Below are 19,341 nucleotides of genomic sequence, written 5' to 3'. Positions count from 1 at the left end.
ATAATTAGGAACAGTGTAAATAAAACCTTAAACAGAAATATCCCTTCATCCTAGCCACCCTTGGGATTGTTTTACGGAGCGGGTGGCGGTGGGAGAATGACAGCTGCATGACCTTCCCTTGCAGCACTGTCTCCAGTCCTCAATTCCCCAGATGCTCATGTCGGTTTGTGAAATACTGCAGCAGCTCAAGGCAGGTGCCCCGTTAGTATTTCACAGTCTGCCTGATCCAAACAAGCAAATGAGAACAAGTAGGAAGTGCAATCGTCTTTGAGTTTGGAGGGGAAACAGTCATAAGACGCGTACTATCACAAACTTCATAAAAGAATCTTTCTCCTTCCTTCTTCTACTCATGGAATTGCAGGTCAGAGATGTTAGACAAAGACACAACACATTACAGCCACTACACAACACAGTTGTGACAGATTTTTGAGATGTGAAAAATAAACCAGCGATACACCAAGAACTAGTAGTGCCACAAAGCACACTGCAGAAGAAAACTGATATCAAGTTGACATTGTGCAGTATGGTAAAAGACATCTGCAACTGTGAAACTTTACATATCGTCAGCATATACAAAAATATATTTAATAGTGTATATATGACTATATATACACATTACAAAAGGCTATTGACCATCTCCCTCCTCCTATTCACACTTCCGATGTATTTACTGAAGTATTCTGTTGCGGAGTAACGATCACCTTAGCTGTTAATGGTATTTTAGATTGTTAGCATTTCCTGTTCTTTAGCTAAGCCATGTAAAAACTTGATTATGTCACTCTCCGTAGCAAAGAGATACGCTGCTAATGACCTCTGAGATATTTGGCAAATGCAGGCATAAAAACATACCCACCTCTTTTCCTCCCATGGATTCAAACATTTTTTCCAGCTGAACCCGCAATTGTTGAATATTGTTCATCAATATACAGGGCTTTAAATAAAGCAAACAAAACGAAAAATACATTAAATTATTGAATGAGTTTACCTTCAATGTGATAGTATACAACTATCACCTAAGTTCAATTCTATTTGGCAAATAGAATAATTATGCTATTTTAAGATTATACTTTTTAACAGTTAAGAATAGAAGAGAGAAAATATGACCACTTTGGGGAATGAAATTTAATAATATACTTAGACAATAAACCACTGGAGACCTATTACTAGAAGTTATTTTATTCTTAGCATTGTATACTTCAAAATTAACCAAATTCAGTTTACTTTTTTAAAGATTTACTTTAAGAAAAACAAACCAGTTTAAACTATTCTATTATTTCACTGTTTCAAAAGCTAAAACACCATCTGAATTTCAGAAATGCAAAAAAAAAAAAAAAAAAAACCCAAAAAACCTTTAATAAATTCTGGCTATCGAAAAAGCCCACCCCTTGGTATTCAAGGCCCTTAGTTATACAGCTCCAAACCATGCTTGTCTTCTCCTCTCCCTCTACTGTATTATGATGAACTCTCAACTACAAGAGGCTTGCTTCCCACCTCCCCAACACCTGTGCTTTCCAGACTCCGTGGCTCGGCTTAGCATGTAGGCCCTTCACTTGAACTTCTTCACCTATTTCAGTCATGTCCATCATTCAGGTTAGGGCCTTTGTTTTCCCAGATTGTATCTTTTTTGTCACTCACTTGACATTTGTTTTATTTAACTTCACGTTGGAGTTGCTTTTGACTGTCTTGCCAGCTGACCTGAAATGCACTGTATGTGCCTCTGTGTCTTTTTCTGCTTTTTCTTACAGAGTACTGCACGGAGCCTCACACATAATACATGCTTTAAAAATGTTCCTTGACTTGTTTCCAAGGAGGCAGAAATATAACAATCACATTAAGATGTAAAGCTTTCTGACAGGACTAGATGTGTCCTCAGAATAGTAGAAATTAATTTATAATGGAATTCAGAATAGTTATGGAATAATTTAATATTTGCTACATACTGATTCTGAAGAGCCAGCATATCAATGGAAGAAAAGAGTGAAAGAAAGGAAAATGGATATGCCTTCCCAGGTGCTGGGAAATGAGCCAATAATGAGTCAGAGAGAGGCCTGCAAAGGACTTCCAGGACATCAGAGAGGTGTTAGTGCTCATCAGTGGAAAGATTTTATTATTGTTTTAACCATATTACTGACCTTTGAAAAACCTTCTACTTGACTCTTAAAGTGACCACATCCTAACTTCAGTTTACGAAAACAATTTAGAACTGCTACTCTTAATTCCAGGCACTTAAATATTTTCTTTTTTTTAACACAGAGATTTATCTCCTATAGAGTTTGTTCAGTAAGCTGAACCACAATGTTCTACAAATGATTCAGATTGCCAGCTGTGATGCAGAGTCACTGGATCCAGGCCTGATCCTTTCCGTGGCATGTATGATCAGATTTTCAGGGTTTCCGCATCTTGACCCAATGTCAACAAACTGAACCAACAGAGCTTTTTCCATTAGGGTATAGGGCCGTTGGGGTTTCTTCTTTTTCATTGCAGAGGGGAAAGAACTAAGGAAGAGCATGACTCAAGGAGAAGCAGGAAGACTACATGGGTAAAGGTGTAATCACCCTGCTTTTCATGGGTCTAAGTTAGCTGGGTAGTCTCTTTTATGATTATTTGATATTAGCATTCAAGCTTATCTCTTCTGACACATGTAATAGTACTTTAGTTCCAGCTTTACAAATTAAACCAACCTCCAAGCCTTCTTAATATAATAATTTCCGATGGCAAAGAGCTACTAAGAAGCCAAATGAACAAAGACACGTGGGCTCACTTGGCATAGATTGCCACTGACCTGGGTAAGGCTACATATAAAAAAAGAGATGCAGTTATCCAGACGGAGATAAAAATAAACATGAGACTTTCCTCTTTGATTAAGCTTCCCCTGACCTTGACATGTTCAAATTTCGATTTTATTGAATCAATTTATCAAAACAGTACTGAGAATTGAATTACACAACTCTACCTTAAACCTAATCGGGGAACAACTTTTACTTTAAAAACTTCAGTGGTAAATGAAAAACAAGCAAAGACAGCTAAAAATACCCATAGTAAAGGGAACATTAACCGAATTTAGAAGCATCATTTGTTGGTGAGTTTAGTTAGATAAAAATAACCTATGTTTGAAGTTAATTTTTAATCTTTGTATATTTTGGCTTTTCCCCTAAAAATGTCATAATGTATTTCATTTGCTCTAAACCTGGAACAAAGTTAGGAACCTGAAGTACAATGAATATAAAAGTTAGATTTGTTCAGACTATGGCCATTTCTACGTGACCCAAATATATATTTTTTTACCAAAGTATAGTTGATGGACAATATAAGTTACAGGTGTACAGTATAGTGATTCCCAATTTTAAAAAGTTATACTCTATTATAGTTATTATAAAATATTGGCTACATTCCCCATGTTGTACAATATATCCTGTAGCTTATTTTATACATAATAGTTTGTAACTCTTAATTCTCTACCCCTATATTGCCCCTTCTCCCTTCCCTCTCCCCACTCATTACCACTAGTTTGTTTTCTATATCTGTGAGTCGGCTTCATTTTGGTTATATTCACTAGTTTGTTGTATTTTTTTAGATTCCACCAAATTATGTTTTTGAGTTGAAAAAGATTTAAAAAATAAATCAAGCATTTCTGATTTAGATAATGTTGCTTTGCTATAATGTGGAGTGTGGAAGAATGGATTGAAAACTTGTGACCCATTCCAAATTTAAAATGTCACAGAAGAAAAAAAATTCTGTCACAGATATGCTGTTTAACTGTCGTCTATAATTCTGACCCCTGGGAAAGCAAGTGTTATGGTCATCTCTTAGAAGATGTCTCTCTTTAAAAGTTTCTAGTGCAATTTGCAGATGAAATAGGAATATTGTCATATATATACAGAGAAAATAAAAAATAATGATGTTTCAATGTTCTTGATATTTAAAGAAATCTGTAACAGCAGTGATATGTACACACACAAATGTATAAAAGCACTTCTTCAATTTATCTCAGCTGAAAGCTTAAACTAAGCAGCTAACTGATATCCTTTCATGGAAAAGCTAAAATGATACTTGGCATTTGAATGAGAGTCTAAGACTGGTCAAGATATCAGTAATTAGGAAAGAAAAGCATTGAGGAAGGAAAAGTAAGTTCCTGTGCTATAATATTTCAATGACTTTTTTAAAATTTGATTTTGAAAAGTATAAAATATAAAGGAAAAATACAGAGAATAATACAATAAATGCTGATTTATCATTTTTCTCCTTTAAAAAATAAAATATACTATAAAGTCTGCAAGGGCCTTTTAAGGCTACTTTTCCTTTCTGAACGACAGGAATTAGCCTTGATAATTCACAGCCACCTTTCAAAATCTTCAGTTTGGCTGTCCTAGTAAATCAGAAGCTTTTCTGGAATTATCTGTCACTGTTTCGATTTTCAATATAATACTTTTCAAATGTATTATAAATTTAATTGTAGCTATATGCTTTCAATAAATAAATACTCTATCTTGCCTATTAGAGTATTTATAATCAATGGCAATTAGAAATCACTGCTGAGATACCTGGGAGTTTCAGTAAAATTTCTAGGTAGCATTTTCCTTTAAGGAAAAGAAGCATCTTTTGGGACCCTCAAGAACCATTAGGACTGACTTATCTTAATGAGCTCTCAGCAAGAGGTCAAGGAGGTTTCAGCAAGAATTCTCTTTAAGACTTGCCTGACTGTGGGAACTGATTTTTTGAGGGAGAAAAAAACACCCTGATTTTTGTCTTGAAAAATCTAGTACTGACTTTTTTTTTTTTTTTTTTTTTTTGCGGTATGTGGGACTCTCACTGTTGTGGCCTCTCCCGTTGCGGAGCACAGGCTCCGGATGCGCAGGCCCAGTGGCCATGGCTCATGGGCCCAGCCGCTCCGCGGCATGTGGGATCTTCCCGGACTGGGGCACGAACCCGTGTCCCCTGCTTCGGCAGGCGGACTCTCAACCACTGCGCCACCAGGGAAGCCCTAGTACTGACTTTTAAAATATTTTTTTCAGTCTTTAAAAAAAAAATCCTATGTTGCTGACAGATTTCTCCTAAAATTATATATGGTGAATAGAAAGATTTTACCCTCTACCATAAAATAACACTGATTATATTCTAAATTAGTTTATCTTACTTCTCTTTATTCCTTTTATTAAGCTGCAATACTGGCTTAGATTTTATCAATGTTTTCTCAATCATCCAAAAAATAAAAGGCTAAGTTAATAATTCAGAGTATAAATTGGCATCACTCCTTACCTTAACCATCCTTTTCAATTTATTTGAAAACTGAAAGGCTAAATTATACTCATTTTGGTATTGGTGCCAAAACTACACTAGTTGGTATTAACAATAAACAACTTTTTAACTCCTAGGTCCCAGCTCCAGTGTTTACAATGATGAGGGTTTTCAGCTGTTTATATGAGCCTTATTCCTTATCATCATGGAAAACCACAAGCTGGCTGGCATTGAGATGCTCTCAACCTTCCTTTGAATTCTATTTTGTACCAGTTCAGGACTACTAGGAAATTTTCAAACAATTTCTTGAGATCCCTATTTTCTATTATCCTGTATGAGAACAGAAAGAAAACAACTTCCTTTGCTTACTTATTAGTTTGAAGAAGTGGTTCTCAACTGAGGAATACTTGAAAGTAGAGACATTTTTACTTACCACATTTTCCTTATCACAGTATGAACTGAAATCACTTGATACAATTGCAGCATACTGAAGCAGAACTTTATTGATGGTCTAGGAAAAAAAATTGTGAAATGTATCCAGGTAAGTAAAGACCTATATGTATGTATATACAGATATATGTATCTATCTACACACACACACACACACACACACACACACACACACACACACACACACACACCACACACACAATCCAGGTTATGTTAACTGGGAAAACTTTTCTAATGTCATTTTCAGCTGAACAATGGCCATTAAGTAGTGATTAAATCTACACCCTTGCCAAAAGAAGGATCTCAATTTAACTATTATATTTAGATGACAATTTGTAATATTTCTGAGTACATTTGGAAGATATTCCACATGCATCCATTCCATTTTAATACAACCAGCTCCATCACAAAATTCTTTACTTCTAACTTATCTAAATACTCAGAAAGTATACTGTTTGATGGTAACCCCCTCTATGCTTGGATACTTATTACCTAATGCCCCCTAATGATTTTTCTTTTCCTGAATGAATGACACTTCATGCTTTCATCATCTCTCATGGTTTCTAGTTCCCATCCTCACCCCTCCGCCCCTCACACACACACACGCACCCCTACCATGACAAAATTCCTTGTGATGGTTATTTTTTCAACTTTCTGCCTTGTTCCTAAATACCTCATTATGAGAGGGGTGTCAGAAAATTCCCATATATGTCACTTAGCAATGAATATTTTCAGTAATTTTCTATGATAAGGAGCCTTACTAATAACAAAGACCACCTCTTAAGACCTAAACTTCAGCTTTTGTTGCATCACACTATCTCAATACATTTACCTTTAATTAGTAAGTTATTTATTGGTGCAATATTTGCTAAAAATATTGCCTAATCCTTCCCCTCTTTCTGTCTTTTTCATCTTAATTCTAAATTCTCCTTCTCCAACTAATAACTCTCTGAGCCTAAGGATGCCCTCTGCTCCCATTAATTATGCAAAATAAGGGAAAAATGAACAAACTTTGTTACATTTTATTTCAACTACTTAAAGAGATATTGATGAGTTTGCACCCTACTGCTGTTACTTACAGAGCTTGAATTATCGTAAGTCCAATGTGGACATGATTTTCTTAGAAGAGAGAAAGCGACAAGAGCAGTAGATACAGACCATCTCTTTCCATAGAAAAGCAAAGACAAAAAAGATTTTATTTTTTGTATAACCTATTCGTCTGAATTTTCTTTGCGGCTCAAAATCAACTTGGGGAGACAGTCCAAGGAGTTAAACTAAAGGAGAGATGTTTAATTTACAAAGCTGAATTCACCGAATGTGACTATGAACTCGTTTTATAGACTTTAAAAAACACAATGAAAACCTGAAACCTGAAATTAGGGATAACAGAAAATCCATAGTTTGTGGAAGTACAAGGTAAAGTGATAATATGCATCAATTTAAATGGAAGACTGGCTTTGGAAAATATAACATCTTATCAGGCAGCAGACCAATAAATCTAGGAAAACAGGTGGTGGATCAGACTGAAGTATCTTCCAAATGCACCTGTCCAAAACTTCTTTTAGATGTAATGATGAAAATTACTTTGGGACTTCCCTAATGAGTGCTGATTTACTCATACATATGAATACTACTCTCAATTTACAGGTTCTTATGATAGTGTTACCTGCAGGAATCATTTCACTATATGGCAAGAACAAAAACCAACAGAAGCCTGACTTTAGGAGCTTGTTGCAACTCAGACTATCACTTGTTCAAGATTTAGTTTGGGCAGGGGAATCCAGACATCCATTTCTGATTATTCTTAAGGTCTTCCCCTGGTCTAATTCTTGCCTCTACTTTATAGGAAAAACCTAGTCCCTTGAATTCCTGCTGGGAGGAAACTGATCCCACAATCTCGCATCCACTAGCCTACAAATGCCAGTGGTTAGCAAGTCCGGACAGGTTGCATTTAAGGAAAAGGGCTCAGCCACGTAGGATGTAGTTTAAGGCCTTGTGTCCATAAGAGTTGTGAGTACGCTGGCTATAACAACATACATTTCTTTGTGAGTATACAAAGTACACTGGAATGAAAGTGTTCATGTACAATTCAGGGGCAACCTCGATTTCATTCTAATTTATTCAACAAAGTAAAATCACTACTATATATTAGTTCTTTAATTAATACTAGTGAGTACAGTTGAACCTTAAACAACCAGGGGGTTAGGGGCGCTGACCTTCCGCACAGTGGAAAATCTACTTATAACTTATAGTCAGCCTTCCATATCTGTAGTTCTTCCATATCTCCGAATTCAACCAACCACAGATCATGTAGGACTGTAGTATTCACTATTTAAAAACTGTGGACCCCCATAGTTCAAACCCACGTTGTTCAAGGGTCATCTGTAGTTAGTTAAGACATGTCTACTTCAGGCATGTCTCCGACAGTATCATAACCATCACCTGGGAACCTGTTGGAAATCTAAATGCCCTGATCCAGTCCCAGATCTACTGAGGCAGCAATTCTGGGGTTGAGTCCCAGCAATTTATGTTTTAACAAGCCTCCAGGTGGTAGTGGTACAAGCTGAAGTTTGAGAACCATTGTCCTACCTAATGCACAGCAGGGTGGAGATAGCTCTTCAGAGAGAACCAGTTGATGGAAGGGGTACCTAGGAAGGCCTGGAAGGTAGGATTTCTGAGTGTGTGAACTTAGGTCATGATTTTCTTTTTGGTGGACTGTTGGGCTTCAGCAGTGGGGACAGTATAGAGAGAAAGACAGAGAGAGCCCCTGCTTGTGCTTTTCGAGCCCCTGCTTGTGCCCTCCCTGTTCCTACACTCTGCCTCTAAAACAGCCAGTGACGTCTGTACAAATCAAAATTGACTCTCGTTCAGTCTGGACTCTTCCCCATTGCACTCATTTATTGCTAATTAAAATCTGTCCTTACAACTTTAACTAGTATCTGGCTTTGTTTATTTTTGACAAAGTCTCCCCCATAGGGTTGCCCAACCTGTATCTGATGTTGGGTGGGCAGGAAGTAAATCTTTGTTGTGTTAAATCATACAGTTTCTTGGTTTCCTTGTTACCTCAGCAAAACTACCCTACTACAATTAATAAAGATGCTGCCTCCTACAAGAAGCCCTTTCCTAATCCACCTGTCAGTGAACCAGGCTTAAACTTTTCTAAGAGCCAGAGCCAATGACAGGGTCAGGCTCAAGCCTCCCATTCATAAAGGGTCTCAAATTTAGACTTTTTGTGATAACGCAAATGAAGTAATCTACTCTTGTGTTGGCGTCTGTGGTTGAAAGCAGTGGCATGTTAAATGTATACATCCTTTAGGGGCTGAATTTTGTCCCTCAAAATTTATATGTTGAAACCCTAACTCCTAATATCTCAGAATATGACTGTATTTGGAGACAGGGCCTTTCAAAAAGTGAGTTAGTTAAAATAAGGCCATTAGTGTGAGCCCTAATCCAATATGACTGGTGTCTTTATAAGAAGAGAAAATTCAGACACACATAGAAACCCCAGGGTTGCAGGTACACAGAGGAAAGACCGTGTGAGGACACAGTAAGAAGACAGTCATCTGCAAGAAGCCCTGAGAGCCCTCAGAAGACAACAAACCTGCTGACACCTTGATCTTGGATTTACAGTTTCCAGAACTGTGAGAAAATTAATTTTTACTGTTTAGGCCACCATTCTGTGGTATTTTATTTATGGCAGCCCTAGCAAATTAATACGTCTTAAATATTATACAGTTTCACTGAGTTTTGGCATGTCTTTATTTTTTAACATGATCTATATATATCTCTCTCTACCTCTCTCTCTATATATATATCTATATAGAAGATAGAGAGATATAGATATACACTAGGCCTTTTTCTACCTCTGAGATACCCTGATTATAGCATTTGACTTTTTCATAGTTGTTTATAGGTTTGGCCATCTCATTATAGGTTTTTGAGGTCAGAGATTGTGCTTCTTCATGACTACATCTCTTAAAGTGGCTAGTAAATTGTGCAAGTGAGGCAAAGAGTAAGCCCTTGTCAAATAAACAGCCAGCTGAAACCTCTGCCATCATCCAACCCATGAAGCCAGGCTTATTCTCAGGGCCGTCAGGCATAGGGGTGTGTAGGTCATTGCCCTACATCCCTACATGTGTCATATCAGTACCGTGATTCAAAATCTCCAAATATTCACTGTTTCTTAAACTGTTCAAAAGATTAAGTATAAACTTCTCAGCCTGGGAAGCAGAGCTCTTCAAGATCTGGACCCACCCTCACTCTCCTAACATTCCCCACTACTTCTCCCAGAACAGATTTTTTTTTCCTTTTCTTTTACTTTTTTTGCTTTTTTGCCAGAGGATTGTTTCTCCCTGCTCTTCATGTCACGCTCAGCTTTTCCTTTCCCTTTGTTCCTGCTATTCCCGTGGCTTACAATACTTTTCTAACTTCACCTTTCTAGGCTGAATGAGCCCTGTTTTCCCAGGGAAACTGTATTTCAGCTCTCATTAGTTTTCCTTCCGCTCAACTTACTGTGCACTCTACTGTGCTTGAGATTGAATTGTGGACCTCTTCATGCCATCTTCCAATTAGTTCATGTCATGTGGTCTTGATTATTTATATATATATATATATATATATATAAAGATTTGAAGGGCCAGAGACAGCATTTTTTATTTCTTATACTTCCCCAGAAACTTTTGCAAAATAGTAAGTACTTTGCAAGCCTTCTTAGACAGTAAGAGGAGGAAGAGGTCTTCAGAGGAATCTGGTTGCTCAAAATCAATTTGCCAACTAAGAAAACTAAACTCATAAAAATCAAGGGACTTTGTGACCTTGCTTGTGACCACCTAGAGGGTGGGTGGGAGACATAAGAGGGAGAGGATATGGGGATATATGTATATGTATAGCTAATTCACTTTGTTATACAGCAGAAACTAACACACCATTGTAAAGCAATTATACTCCAATAAAGATGTTAAAAAAAAAAATCAAGGGAACTGCTCAGGCTCACACTACAGTTATTGGCTGATTTGAAGTTAGAACTCAGTTTTCATTACTCCAAGTTCAAATACTTTTTATCGTACTACTGATTAAAAAAAATACCTGCGATTTGAATATGAAATTCCAAGATTTATTTTCAGCTACAAAGCTGAAATAGAAATTAATTTGGCCACCTAAGGTAGTCTCATCGATTACAAATGACTGAGTCATTCATGTGAATAACAGATTTTTTAAGATGATAAATCCATACTTAGGAAACAGGAAGGGTAAAAAGAGAGTTAGATGACAAACCTGAAACAGCCTATTTTTACTGGAATTAGAAAATTAAATTGTGGTAGTAGTCAGACAAGACTAATGCTACAAAATAACAGCATTTTTCAAATTCTGTGCAGGAAAATAACAACATGCCATAGTCCCAGCGAAGAAGGGATTCATTCCATTTAACCTACCTTTGCAAATCTTCTCATTAAGTGAGCTAATGCTTCAGGATTGGGGCATTCCAGTTTCTTAATAATCTCAAAGCTCTGATTAAGCTGAGCAAAGACATCAACCACAGAGGAAGAAAACAGTGCGTGATCAGATGTCTGCTGGAACTGAGGGGAGAAAAGGTGAAACCATCCTCATAAGCGTACTTTAGAGGGACTGTGGAAGGAATCTTCATTATTTCACAAAAACAGCTCAATCTCCTATATCATGTACTTTCATTTCCCAGTAATAAAATGCTTGCTCATTTTAAAATCATCCATCTCCTTTTCTGTAAAGTGTAGTAAAACTAATATCATGGGGCAGGTTGCTATTAATTGGTTTCTCCATTACTGAATTGAGGGACTGGTTCTTTCAATTTCTCATTCCCCACAGGCATTAGGATGGTTTAGCAAGCCGACTGTGGCTCAAGACATTTGATTTGCTCCAGAGGGATTGGGAGGGTGTCTGTTCCTAATCCTGGAATCCTGGAAGGGTTCCAGAACAACAGGGGAGCTTTGTATAAGCCCACTGAACTTGTAGATTCAGACCAATTCAAGGAGTAAAGAATCTTGGGCTAAAAGGGTGATCGATTTTTTTTAAAAGCAATTCCCTAGGGTTCTTATCAGCGTTTAAAATTGTGTTTTAATTATATTTTGGTAATGAGAGGATTAAAATTAAACTTAATTAATAGCAATAAGCCTAAAAATTCCCATTAGCTTAAAAGTGAGCAGTGTAAATGAATCTTGACAATAAGCAATCTGAAAGTCATTTAAACTCACTCCATCTTTTTTGTCTCTTCCCAGGGCTCCATTAAGGAACTCCATTGACACGTCTTCATTTTCATCTAGCCACTGCATGACAAAAGGTTCAAACCACCTGCAAAAAAAATCGATAGTATTGCATACTATAAAAGATGTCATTTGCACATGATTAACAGTGAATACTGCTCTTTTCTTATCTGAGAGTAATTCACTACCAAAAATCTCTTTTCATTCTCTTTTTCTAGTTCTGCTACCTTGAAGACCTTTAGTTTCACTTCTCAAACATATCCCCTTCTCAAAATTCCTTGGCAGTCCAGCGGTTAGGAGTCCAAGTAAGCTTCCACTACATGGGGTACAGGTTCATGGGTTCAATCCCTGATCGGGGAACTAAGGTCCTGCATGCTGTGCAGTGTATGATATACGTGTGTGTGTGTGTGTGTGTGTGTGTGTGTGTGTATATATATATATATATATATATATATCCTTCTCTTTTACCTTCAATCTCTACCTTTCTCTTGGCCCTTCCAATGCTGCCTCAAATATGCTTAGTTCCCAATTCCCACTCTACAATTCCCTTTACAATTCAAAATCCTGTAAAATGTAGATCTTGTGTGCTATGTCCCCCACTGTGCCATTCTCTCATTTCTTAGGGCTTTACCATCTGGCTTTCATCTACATGGACTCATCTCCTGTAACTGATTCTGGGTGCTCACCTTTACCTTTTAGCGATCTGCACTCCACCAGTAGGTGGGTTTTGTGAATGGTCTAAGTTTCAAAGTTCTTTTTTCCGTATGGATGTACAGTCGTCTAGCACCATTTATTTAGAAGGTCATCCTTTCCCCCACTCCTTTGAGTTGTCATCTTTGATGCAAATCAGGTAACAGCAATGTGTGGATTTGTTTCTGGACTATTTTGTTTCATTGGTCTATTTGTCATGCACACCACCACACAATTAATAATTAACTTTTGAGTAAGTCTTGGTGACTGAGTGCAGTTCTCCAACTTTTTTACTTCCTCTTCAAGATTGCTATGGCTAGTCTTAGCCCTTTGCATTTCTATGTATTACATATTTTTGAATGAACTTGTCAATCTACACAAAAATAGCTGCGGGACTCCTTATGGGATTGCTTTGAATCTGTATGTCAATGTGGGGAGAACTACCTCCTTTACAATAATGCATCTTTTTAGGAATATTGTATATTTTTATTTAGTTCATCTTAAGTAATCCTCTCAGTAATATTTTATGTTGCCTCAGTAGAGGGCACGCACACCTTTCATCACATGAGTTTATCACGGTTTTAATGCCATTCAAATGGTATTGTTTATATGTAATTTTCTAACTGTGGCTGTCACATAGAAATTCAATGAACTTACTACAATCACTTTTTAGATTCTATTAGTTTTCCTATACTTTCTTTTGAATTCTCTAGGTGTATAAATATGTCATATACACATATGGATAGCATCATTATATGCTTTTACAGCCATTACACTTTTCTCTTTCTTGTCTTATTGTACTGCCTGGGACTTCTAGCACAATGTTAAATAAAAGTGATGTTATCAGCTATTGGTCTCGTTCTTTTTTAAAAAATTTATTTTACTGAAGTATAGTTGATTTACAATGTTGTGTTAATTTCTACTGTACAGCAAAGTGACTCAGTTATACATATATATAATCAGTCATTCTTGATCTCGGGGAAGTTTTCAAAATTTTATCCATGAGAACGTTTGTACAGTTTCTTTTTTGAAGGGTGGGTCTTTTATTAGATTAAGAGAGTTCCCTTCTATTCCTAACTTGATAAGAGATTTTTATAATAAATTAATGTTCTATTTTATCTAATTATTGTTATATATTTAGTGTAATGATTGTAGCGATTTTCTCCTTCATAATTTAAATGTGGTGATTTACATTCATTGCTTTTAAAATGTTTAACTAATCTCATATTCCAGGAATAAATTTCCCATGGTCATGTTCTATTACTGTTTTTATAGACCACTGAATTCTACTGGCTAATATTTCATTTATTTTTTTAAACTATGGTCAGAGAGAAATTGGCCTGTAAATATTCTTACTTGTCATGTTCTCAATAGGTTTTGGTAGTGAGGATATGCTGACCTCAAAAAGGATTTGAGAAGTATTCCTGCCTTCTCTGGAACAGTTGTGTAACATTGCTGATATTCTTTCTTAAACAGTTGGAAGAATTCCATTTGGAGCCATCTGGGCCTGGAGTTTTAATTGTGACATGATTTTTATTTAAGGATTCAAATTTTAAAATAGTTATAGACCCGCTCAGATTTTATCTTTTTTCCTATGCTAGCTTGATAAGTTTTCTTTTTAAAGGAATTTGTACATTTTGTCTAACTTTTAAATGTGCTACCATAAATACTCTCAATAATTTTTTATCTTTATAGCATCTTTAGTGACATCTTTTCCTGAAAATGGTAATTTGTGACATATCTTTTTTCACTGGCCTTACTAAGGTTTTTTTGATTTTTATAGTCTTCTCAAAAACACAGTTGGCTTTTTAATTTCTCCTTAAATTTTCTACTTTATTTTTATTCCAGGTCATGTTGATTGTTTTCTTTTTCTACTTTCTCTTGACTTGACTGGCGTTTAAACATTTCTTCTGATAACTTATATGACTGATTTTATAGCCTTTTTTCCTTTCTCTTTATAGAACTAGAGCTATAAATCTTCCTCTGTTTACTGTTTTAGCTGTAATCCACAAGCTTTGACATGCCATATTTTATTACTTAGGTAAAAATATCCTGTAATCTACACTGTGATTTGTTTTTTGACTTATGAATGATCTAGAGTATCTGCTTAATTTCCCTATCTGGTGACTTTCTAGTTATCTTCTTGGAGTTGATTTTTGGCTTAATTCCACAGTGGTCCAAGAACATACAGTATATGCTTCAATCTTTTAAAATTCATTATACTTGCTTTTTGGTCTATCAGATAGTCTATTTTGGTAAATGCACCATGTACATCTGATAACAATGTGTATTTTCTCATTGCTGGTTATAACTGTAGATAGGTAGTGTGTGTGTTTGTGTGTGTGTGTGTGTATGTGTGTAAACAATATGAAAATTTGTGGAAACTCTGGGTGACCAGAAATAGATGGACAGATGATATGTTGTTGAAATGTCTTTTTTCTTAATGACATTTTTTGTCTGATTCTTCAATCAGTTTCTGAAAGATGTATAATCTCCAAATAGAATTGTAGATTTGATTTTTCATTTTACTTCTGACAATTTTAGCTTTATATATTTTGCTGACATGTCATTTGATACATACAAATTTAGAAATGAAATATCTTTTTATTTTTGAAATATTTTAATTGAAGTATAGTTGATCTACAATGCTGTGTTAGTTCCTGGTGTATAGCAAAGTGAGTCAGTTATGTATGTTATGGTTTCATATATATATATGTGTGTGTGTGTGTGTGTGTGTGTGTATATATATATATATATATATATATATATTCTATTTCATATTCTTTTCCATTATGGTTTGTTACAGGGTATTGAATATAGTTCCCTGTGCTACACAGTAGGACCTTGTTGTTTATCTATTTTATACATAGTAGTTTGTATCTACTAATCCCAGACTCCTAATTTATCCCTCTCTCCCCTTTCCCTTTGGTAACCATAAGTTTGCTTTGTGTCTATGAGTGTTTGTTTTGTAAATAAGTTCATTTGTATCATATTTTAACAGTCTACATATAAGTGACATCATATGATATTTTTCTTTCTCTGTCTGACTTACCTCACTCAGTATGATAACCTCTATGTCCATCCATGTTGCTGCAAATGGCAATATTTCATTCTTTTTATGGCTGAGTAGTATTCCACTGTATATATGTACCACATTTTCTTTATCCATTCATCTATCAATGGACATTTAGGCTGCTTCTATGACTTGCCTATTGTAAATAGTGTTGCTATGAACTTTGGGGTGCATGTATCTTTTCAAGTTAGAGTTTTCTCCAGATATATGCCCAGGAGTGGGATTGCTGGATCATATGGCAACTCTATTTTTAGTTTTTTAAGGAATCCCCATATTGTCTTCCATAGTGGCTGCACCAATTTACATTACCACCAATAGTGAAGGAGGGTTTCCTTTTCTCCACACCCTCTCCAGCATTTGTTATTTGTAGACTTTTTGGTGGTGGCCATTCTGACCAGTGTGAGGTGGTACCTCTTTGTCATTTTGGTTTGCATTTCTCTAATAATTAGCAATGTTGAGCATCTTTTCATGTGCCTGTTGGCCATCTGTATGTCTTCTTTGGAGAATTGTCTATTTAGGTCTTCTGCCTATTAATTTTTAAAGTTTGAACAAAAAGAAAAATGATATTTATTTATTTGTTCTGCCCATTTTTTGATTGGGTGGTTTGGTTTTTTTAATTGAGTTGTATGAACTGTTTTTATATTTTGGAATTTAATCCCTTGTTGGTCACATCATTTGAAAATATTTTCTTCCATCCCATAGGTTGTCTTTACATTTTGTTGATGGCTTCATTTGCTGTGCAAAAGCTTATAAGTTTGAGTAGGTCCCATTTGTTTATTTTTGCTTTTTTTTCTATCGCCTTGGGAGACTGACCTAGGAAAATGTTGCTATGATTTATGTCAGAGAATGTTTTTGCCTATGTTCTCCTCTAGGAGTTTTATGGTGTCATGTTTTATGTTTAAGTCTTTAAGCCATTTTGAGGTTTTTTTTGTATATGGTGTGAGAGAGTGTTCTAACTTCATTGATTTACATGTAGCTGTCCAGCTTTCCCAACATCACTTCCTGAAGAGACTGTCTTTTCTCCATTGTATATTCTTGCCTCCTTTGTCAAAGATTAATTGAGCATAGATGTGTGGGTTTATTTCTGGGCTCTCTATTCTGTTCCATTGATCCATATGTCTATTTTTGTGCCAATACCATGATGTTTTGATTGCTGTAGCTTTGTAGTATTGTCCGAAGGCTAGGAGGGTTATGCCTCCAGCTTTGTTCTTTTTCCTCAGGATTGCTTTGGCAATTCATGGGTCCTTCATGTAAATTTTAGGGTAATAATTAGTTCTGTGAAAAATGTCATGGGTAATTTGATAGAGATCAAATTAAATCTGTAGGTTGCTTTGGGTAGTATGACCATTTAACAATATTAATTCTTCCAATCCAAGAGCATGGGATATCTTTCCATTAGATATCTTTCCCATCTTTTTGTTGAATTGCTCCTTTAATCATCATGAAAAATTTCTCTCTCTCAAAGTATTTCTTATCTTAAAATCTATTTTGTCTAATATCAGGATAGTTGTGTAATTTTCCTTTCAATTATTTTTTTCATCCTTTCACTTAACATTTCTAGACTCATGTTTTAGGTGAATAAATTGTAAGCAAGATCTTTTGGGTTTTGCTATTTTATCTAGTAGGACAATACTTGTTGGCTAGAGTATTAATCTATTTGCATTTAATGATTATGCTTAATTTTCTGATACATTAAATTTTAAATCTATCATATCTTGCTTCCCTCACCCTCAGTTTCCTACTTGCTCTTCCTTCTTTTCATTCTCGTTTCTTGACTTTTATGTAATGTTGTTTTATCCTCCTCCCCTTCCCCATTATCTTATTGATGCATAGTATTATATTATACCTTAAGGGGTTACACTAAAAATTATAATACACATCCATGATATATTCAAAGCTTTTTAAAATGAGTATTTTACACTTTTCAAACAAGTCAAGGATCTTGTATTTACTCAGTGTATCACTCTTCTACCTTTTCATGCTATTGCTGTCTTCTATTTTAAACTTATTTATTATTTTTGGCTGCATTGGGTCTTCATTGCTGTGTGCGGGCTTTCCCTAGCGGTGGTGAGTGGGGGCTACTCTTCATTGTGGTGCATGGGCTTCTCATTGCAGTGGCTTCTCTTGTTGCAGAGCACAGGCTCTAGGCACACGGGCTTCAGTAGTGGCTCATGGGCTCTAGAGCACAGGCTCAGTAGTTGTGGCACACGGGCTTAGTTGCTCCGCAGCATATAGGATCTTCCTAGACCAGGGATTGAACCTGTGTCACCTGTATTGGCAGGCGGATTCTTAACCACTGCATCACCAGGGAAGTCCTAATCCTATGTATATTTTATTCTACAGACTTTAAAAATTTTGTATAGTTAATGTGTTTATTTATTTAAAAAATTTTTTTAATGTGTTTTAAATGTACACATTTGTTCACCTTCTTTAATGATTGTAATTCTTTACTATATTACTGTATTTTATCTTGAGTCATTTTCCTTGTCTGAAGGCTTACAGTACATTTTTGGTGAGAGTCTGCTGGAAATAAGTTCTGTCAACTTCTCAGTTATATAAATGTTTTTATTTTCCTTAATTTTTGAAGGCTATGTTTGACACTTGTAGAATTCTAAATTGTTAGTTGTTTTCTTTCAGCACTTAAAAGATATCATTGCACTGTATTCAGGTTTCAGTCACTTCTACTGAATAATCAGCCAACTGTTTTATTGTAGCCCTTCTGAAGGTATTTTTGATTTTAAGCAGTTTTCTATGATGTAACTACTGGTAGTTTTCCTTGAATTTACCCTTCTTAGGATTTACAGAAATTCTTAAACTGTGGCTTCATGTTTTTCATCAGTTTTGCAAAATCCACATCTAGTAACTCTTCACACACCGCTCTAGTACTGTTTCTCTCTTCTCCTTTTCTGGAACTCAGGTCTTTGTACATTAGACCTTTTTAAAATTTGTCCCATATATCCCTGTTCTATTTTTTCTATATTTTGTATTTTTTCTATGTTTTTATATGAATATATTCCTCAAAAATATGTTCCAGTAATTTTAAGCCCTCTTCTGCTATGTATATTCTGCCATTAGGTCCATCTATCACATTCCTAATTTCATCCTATTTCAGTTCTACAATGTCCATTTTATTCTTCTTATAGGTTCCATTTTTCTGTTGAAATTCTCCCATAATTTGAAGTACACATCAAACTCTACGTCTGATAAGACTAATTTCTCTTTTTTCTCTTGGATTCTAGTCATTTGGTCCTGTTGCCTGGCAGTCTTTAATCTTTTGTTAAATATTGTGCATTGTCTATGAAAAATTGTGGAACCTTCGGTTGATCATTTCCTCCAAAGTGGATCTGAATTTCTTCTTGTAGACAGAATGTACAGAGATCACCACATCTAGAAAAGACTGGGTTTTAGACTGGGCTATTTCCAGTTTGCCCTTATTTTTAGGACAGAGTCCTTCAGGGATCTCACCTGAAAACCTGGGATGTTTATAATGCTTCTTCTTTCTTAGGAAGCCTTGCTTTCTAATTTTTATCTCCCCAGCATTGTGAGACTACTGAAGTCTCTGCTTGGTTTTTAATCTCTTAGTGCCTGCTTTCTACTTGTTTATTTCTGCCTCACTCTCCACACATGGGCAGATTAAGAATTAGAGAATACCTCAAG

General features: G+C 35.7%; 1 protein-coding gene across 1 annotated transcript in view; it reads right to left on the bottom strand.

The window, feature by feature from the left end:
• Window positions 1-19,341, bottom strand: part of UNC13C (unc-13 homolog C) — a gene marked incomplete at both ends in the record, with an annotated part of 586,714 nt that overhangs the window by 82,704 nt on the left and 484,669 nt on the right. Inside the window, 4 exons of the mRNA XM_082853041.1 lie at window positions 854-931; window positions 5,669-5,746; window positions 11,118-11,261; window positions 11,913-12,009. Of these exons, the coding sequence (XP_082709167.1) occupies window positions 854-931; window positions 5,669-5,746; window positions 11,118-11,261; window positions 11,913-12,009 (397 nt within the window). The remainder of the gene's footprint in view (window positions 1-853; window positions 932-5,668; window positions 5,747-11,117; window positions 11,262-11,912; window positions 12,010-19,341) is intronic.

Source organism: Leucopleurus acutus, assembly GCF_964270905.1.
Source record: "Leucopleurus acutus genome assembly, chromosome: 1".
NCBI lineage: Eukaryota > Metazoa > Chordata > Mammalia > Artiodactyla > Delphinidae > Leucopleurus > Leucopleurus acutus.
Note: the sequence above shows the minus strand (reverse complement) of the source record. Positions and strands in the feature narration are given on the sequence as shown.